At 51.1% G+C, this 6,244-nt stretch overlaps 1 protein-coding gene across 5 annotated transcripts in view; it reads right to left on the bottom strand.

The window, feature by feature from the left end:
- Window positions 1-865: 865 nt before the first annotated feature.
- Window positions 866-6,244, bottom strand: part of ME3 (malic enzyme 3, NADP(+)-dependent, mitochondrial) — a 69,400-nt gene continuing 64,021 nt past the window's right edge. For 4 of the 5 annotated variants that reach the window (XM_009323450.1, XM_009323447.1, XM_009323448.1 and 1 more), the window contains 6 exons: window positions 5,164-5,277; window positions 4,362-4,467; window positions 3,616-3,758; window positions 2,515-2,688; window positions 1,983-2,081; window positions 866-1,147 (listed from right to left, as the gene is read on the bottom strand). In XM_009323450.1, coding sequence (XP_009321725.1) covers window positions 986-1,147; window positions 1,983-2,081; window positions 2,515-2,688; window positions 3,616-3,758; window positions 4,362-4,467; window positions 5,164-5,277 — 798 coding nt within the window. In that variant the 3' untranslated portion in view covers window positions 866-985. The remainder of the gene's footprint in view (window positions 1,148-1,982; window positions 2,082-2,514; window positions 2,689-3,615; window positions 3,759-4,361; window positions 4,468-5,163; window positions 5,278-6,244) is intronic. The other variant, XM_009323451.1, reaches the window with a different exon arrangement.

The raw sequence follows: 6,244 nt of genomic DNA, 5'->3' as shown, positions 1-6,244 counted from the left end.
GCAAGAACTGGGAAGGGAAGAGCTGCCAGCAAGCCCCTCTGTGCTTTCCCAGTTACGGTCAGGAACAGTGTCACCCCCCTGGGACAGTATTTGGTGGGGCGTGACAATTTTGCAGGGCTAGGGGAGGCCTCCCTGGGACTCTGTGACACAGAGAGACCCCCAGGAGGGCCTCTGGCTGGTGGCAGTGCTTCCTTAGCAGTGCCCAGCAGAAGATGCAGTGATGCAGTGGGGTGGCCATGTGTGGGTTCGGGGGTGCCCTGGTCTCCCGCTCGGCTCCCTGTGCATCCCTTGGCTCCTGTGCCCTTGGAGAGCAGCCTGGACTGCAAAGGGGAGGGAGTCTGTTGTTCCCATGGGGCTGAGGGAGGTTTTGGGGTTTGTTTCCAAGGGGATGGGGCACAGGACAGTGCCAGGCTGTGTGGCCCATGCACCAGCTTGGGTTGGATGAGACTCCTGAAACACTGGGGACTTTTGAAGCAGGAAAGGGTAGCGCTGCCCAAGTGTGCACTTCTCCCAGGGCAATGCACACACTTCCCATCACATCCAGAGAGCCACAGGCGAAGTGTGGCTGTTGTGTGTGAGGGATGATCATGCATACAGCTGCCACCATGGAAGTGGGGCTCTGAGTTCCCACAGGCACTCCCACTAGGAACGAGACTCTCTGCTTCTGAGGTAGCCCAGGTAGCTTCTCCCGAGGCAGCTGAGCTGAGAGCCAGGCAGTATCTTAAGCAAGCAGCAATATGCAGTGCTGATTGACTGGGACGGGCTGCAGCCACAGTCTGTCTCTCTCCTTGGAGTACTGACTGCCCAGCTTGGACTCTTTTATCCCCTACTGATATGCTCCCACAGAGAAAAGCAGCAGCAAATAAAAAACTACTTGGATTCATTTACTTTTATCATTCTGCAAGCCTGGAGGTGCATTTATATCAGCAATGATATGAACCATGGGAACTGATGGAAAAAATGAGAAAACAGTTCTCACAAAAACTTATACATCTTGCGTTTGCATGGCTGCGGGGGGCCACCTGTAATCATCAATAACAAACGAATCATAATCAGGACTGTAAACGAGCCGTTTCACAAAGGCTTCCTTGTCTGCTGGCTCGGGGTACCAAGAAGCAAGACCGTGCTTGTAGGCCCAGTCGACAATCTGCAAACAGATAAGGAAAATGAGCTGATGAAATAAAGTTGGCACGTTATGAAGTTGAAACCAACTGCAGTTTGGCCCTGGCTGTATTTTCCCTCTTTCCTCCCTCTTCCCCCTCAAAATTGTATCCTTTTTTGCTTTTTTCTCTTTGTGCAATTCTCTGAGTCAGCTGCACTTCATCCCTTGGGTGAGGGAATGCAAGCTGCCTGCAATTACTGGCTGCTTAGAAATGCACGCCCCTGCCCTGGCAAAACGGTTGGAGTGTGCAACTGAAGAAGGAGAGCAGCCCTTTAACTGCCTCCGCTCACGCCCTTAAGCGCCTCAGCTACACTGTTCATCTATCAGTAACTCCTAGCAGGCCAGTGTGATTCTCAGTGGGTGTCCCCTGAATGGAAATTACAAATTTGATGTATACAGGGCACCAATCCCACAATTAGACAACAAGCCCAGATCTGGAATAGTATTTAGGTACTTAGGCCCCTATCAAATACAGGAGGAGAGGTTCCAAAATACCAGTTTGGAACTTAAAACCTTTTGGCAACTTGCAACACGTTTGAATTTGACCCTAAACCTGATTTTTTGAAGTGCTGAGCACTCACAGCTCCAAGCAATAAAGCAGAGCTTTATGAGCTGCGAGGCACCCAGAATCAGGAGTTATTTTTCACATTTGGGCTTTAATGATGGGAGAAATCAAAGCAGCAATTCTGGCTGGAAGGATTCCTGAGAATCATTGCTTTAGGCTGTAGAAAAAGTTGAATTAAAAGCCACAAAGCAAGAATGATGCCAAGGCAATTCCTGCCCTCCCTACCATGGAAAGTGGAAATAAATGAGTACTCACTTTCACAGCAATTTTGAGAGACACCTCTCTGATGCTGTCCAAGGGGGGATAGAGTCTTCCTTCTGCAAGATTCTGCTCTGTCACCTCGGCAGCAATAGACTAGAAAGAAGAGAAAGGTAGTTTATAGAGATAGTCTCAAGCACGTACCACATTCACCAGCATTACATGGCACATGGCGGAAACCTCAGCAGTGGCGGAGCTGGGACTAGTTCTCAATGGGAACTGCTGAACTATTCAAAATACATGTGTGTATATGGTTCATTACAGACTTGAAACTGGAGCCAGAATGATGGAGTGCTGTGCCAGGGCATCAGTTGTGGAGAATGAGGAGAACCCGGTCATGGCTCCTGCACCTTTGTGGGCGCAATGGAAGATTGAGCTGTCCCTGAGACTGGGAAAGGCTGCGGCTTTTTGCTGAGGCCGTGCCATTTCCACTCAACACATTGCCCCAGGCCAGGTTCTTGGAAATACCTGAAGTAGGTGCATGTGCCTCATCATCTTTTTAAAAACAAGTTAAATGCCAGTTGGAAACCTCTGCTGTGATGAGGAAGATATCGTCAGAGATGTGCCGGACTCCGCAGGCGATGACTCCCAGTGCCACTCCTGGGAAGACGTAGGCGTTGTTTCCTTGGCCAGGGAAGAAGGTCTGTCCATTGGGCAGGGTTACTTTTGAGAACGGACTCCCACTTGCAAATATTCCTCGTCCCTGACAAGAGAGAGAGAGGCATCCAAATTCAGAAGAGACATCTTACCTTGCTGCTGCTTGCCATGATCTGCGCTCAGGGGACTCTGGTGACCAAGTGGATGAATCTCCAAGCCAGTCAGTGAGAGGCACCTCCACCAGAGCCATCTCCAGTTGATACTTCTGGAGTGCCTGGTCCCCAGAGCCCCAGAACAGGGCCATGGCCAGGGCCATGGACAGGGCCACTGAGCACTGAGTGGGTGTTTGCACTGCCCAACTGCAAATGCTCTGAACTTGCTGAGAAGGAGTCTCTCTTCCTCTCTGCCAACCATCTATTGAGTGTGAAGAGGGACCCATGTGGGATAAAGGTCTGGGGGCTGTCTGATTGCCCTAGCCAGAAGAAGGTGGGGAGGGGGGCAAAGGGGAGAGTGAGACAAGGCCTCCTCTCTCACCCCAAGTCAATCCACATGACAATAATTCTTCAGTGACATTGAGCCCAAGTTGGGCGATGAAACTGTTACACAAACAACTAGGGTGGCAAAACACAGGGGAGAGTAACCTGGGAGGATGGGACACCTCAGACAGCTGTGGGTAAAGGAGACAAGTGCTTTCTTTAGAGGATCACAAAGTAATTCAGGCTGGTAGGGACCCAAACGCCTGCTCACAGCAAGGTCAGCTATGAAATCAGACCAGGTTGCTCAGGGCTTTATCCAGCCTGGTCTTGAAAACCTGCAAGGACAGAGACTGCATGAGCAGTCTGGGCCCCTGTTCCACCTCCTGACTCTCCTCACAGCATGCGAGTTTTTCTTTATGACCAGCTTGAACCTCTTTTGTTTCAACTTATGCCCACTGTCACTTGTCCGCCCACCATGCACCACTGTGGTTTCCTTGGTACAGTCATGGCCACAGTGTACCCAGAGCACCCAGCTTCCCTACGCTGAGCTCCAGTACCTCGGTGAGGCGGTAGCACTGCTCCGCTGTGCACTCTGCTTTACTTGTGGGGTTGCTCAGGGCAAACACGATGGGCCTCTCATTGAAGGCTGCCATGTCCTTCAAAATCTTCTCAGTGAAAGCTCCTGCAACGGCTGCGACACCTAAAACAACAACAGCAGAGTGAGACGGTGCTTTCCAACTGTCTGACTTCAGTGCTTTGGGCTGATCCCTCTTGAATGCCTCTAGTGGTAAATGAACTGCGGGAGGGAACAGGATCCATCTTTGGAGATGCAGGTGGGAATGTTTCTTTTTCATATTATGGTGAGATTAAAAGCCTGGCTCAAAATAAAGCCCTCTGCTCCTCTGCGCAGGGTGGGGATCAGTGTTTAGGCCAGTCTGGCTGTGGCACTTCGCCTCCCAAAGGCTCAGCACTTCTTCTCCCAAAGACCTGCCTGAGCTGCCTGTTGTCATCCTTGCCCTGCCCAGCCTTCCAGGGCCACATTTGCTGCTGAGAACCCCAGATCCTGCCTCCCGCAGCACCTCCCTCTGCAGCCCTGTCTGGGAGGGCTCCTTCAGCTCCAAAAGAGAGGAAGCCTGTGCCCCACGGTCAAAGGGGAAAGGATGTGGAGAACTCAACTGACAAAATGGGGGTAAAAAAACTCATTTCATTTTGACTGGGAGAACAAAAGGAGCCCCTGGAAGAAAGACGGAAACTCTCCTAAGAACTGAATTGACATGAAAAGGTCGTGCTAAAGGAACTCCACCTATAATTGCTGTAGGCTTCACTTTCTGCACAACCTCTTCCAGCGTGCTCACACTGGGGTGGTCCTGGGCAAACATTTCTTTCTCATGGTTCAAGTGGCTCCTGCCCTGTGAGGAAAAAGAAGGACTCAAACTTTGGCCTGTTGGCAAAAGGTGGAGACATAACGTAGTAACTCATCAGTTCATTTCATCTCTTGGCCCTCTACTTAAACCAGATTCCTCAGAGCAGGTCCTCAGCATCAGCCAGTCAGGCATTGAGCTGTTGGTGTAATGTCACATGGGGCTGGTCTCTGCTCCTCTCACCCTCCAAAATACACTGGTTGTGTGAAGGAAGGATCTGGCTGACAGGGCAGAGAAATTGTACATGTAGCACAAGCCTCCTCAAGTCTGAGGAGGGACAAGGGCAGAGGTCCTGAGGACCCAGGGAGTGCAGAGTAGAGCTGGGCCAGGCTGGATCACCAAGCAGGGCACAATGTTGCTGTTGTAATAGCCCATATGACATGCAAGACTTCCATATGACATGCAAGACTTCCAGCACTGCTTGAGACCATGGCCAGCAGTGTATCCTACCACTTTAGAGGCCCAGCCCAGAGCGTTGCCTTTAGGGCAGCCAGTGCTGCTGGTACACTGTTGTCACCACGAGACCTAGTCCTCCGAAAGCAGGAACAGCTCTGCTGACACCAATAAAACTGCAGCCCTTACTCCAGGGCTGAGCAGGGGTCCAAGGTATCTGCCTGCTCTGGCCTCTCTCTAGCTTGCAGGAGGTAGCGGGGGACTGGAGCTCAGCTCTGGAGATAAATTTACCTTCACAATCAGTCCCTTGGAGTCCACCATCCAAATTTTTTTGATGGCATCCTCTCGTGAAATTCCTTCCTTTTCCATGGCCATGAGGATGAGATGAGCTATGCCCATTGCAGCCTGGAACACATTATATAAACACTTCATTGGGATATCAACATCTTTTGGGGGGGAAGATTTTAAATGAGAGATGTGTTGGATCACCCCCAGCACTGCACAAAGCCGGGAGGCTTTCTGCTCCACGGCTGTACAGTGTCATGGCATGGGGCTGATTTTAACATTGTTGGTGCTGCCACGAATAAAAATAACCCAATCGTCCAGCAGAGCAGGCCGCCCGTGAGGCTGGAGCAGTGGAGGTGGTACCTTGACACACAGAGGCTGTCTCCATCATTTAAACCAGCTGCTGCAGGGGAGGAAAAGGGGCAGACACTGAACAATCGTTGGTGACGATTCCAGTACAGAGGAACTCAAAGCAAAGTGGGAGTGCTGCATCTGAAGTACCGCCAAGAGGAAAGTCCTCTTCTCCCAGTCCTGCCTGAGGAAGCAGCCCTGGACATGCTGTGTGTGTTAGTGGTCCTACAGCTGTGCCCAGCCCTCCTGCCCAGATGGGGACTAACAAGGCAGGATGGTCTCTGTGCCACAGCACAGACATGTCTGTGGCAGGGGTGGAGAAAGAGAAGAAGCAATCTTTGCTTCACAGAGGGACAGACAAACAGTGGGTAACAGACCTTGCCCAAAGTCCCACAGGTGGGCGAAAGCTGAGCAAGGACCTGGACCAACGCCTTTAGTCCACAGCTCAGGCTTTAGAAACTTTTTCTTCCTGCTCTCTCTTTGAGCAAGGCACCTTACAGACTACCTGACTTCTGCCATGGGGGCAATATGACTGACTCCAAAAAGTGAGGTTATGTTCTTACGGTTCTTTGAGTCTGAGTCCTTTTGACTCTATTGCTAAAGAGGCCCTGGTTTACCCTAAATACCAACACCGAGGACTCAAACCTTAATGTTCCTGCAGCACCCTGCCTCATAAGGGGCTTCCCTCAAGGTACTTAAAGCCCCACTGACACATGGGCAGCCTCATAGCATCCAG

Source organism: Pygoscelis adeliae, unplaced genomic scaffold (genome assembly GCF_000699105.1).
Source record: "Pygoscelis adeliae isolate BGI_AS28 unplaced genomic scaffold, ASM69910v1 Scaffold84, whole genome shotgun sequence".
Classification (NCBI taxonomy): Eukaryota; Metazoa; Chordata; class Aves; order Sphenisciformes; family Spheniscidae; genus Pygoscelis; species Pygoscelis adeliae.
This window is presented reverse-complemented; position numbering and strand designations above follow the sequence as displayed.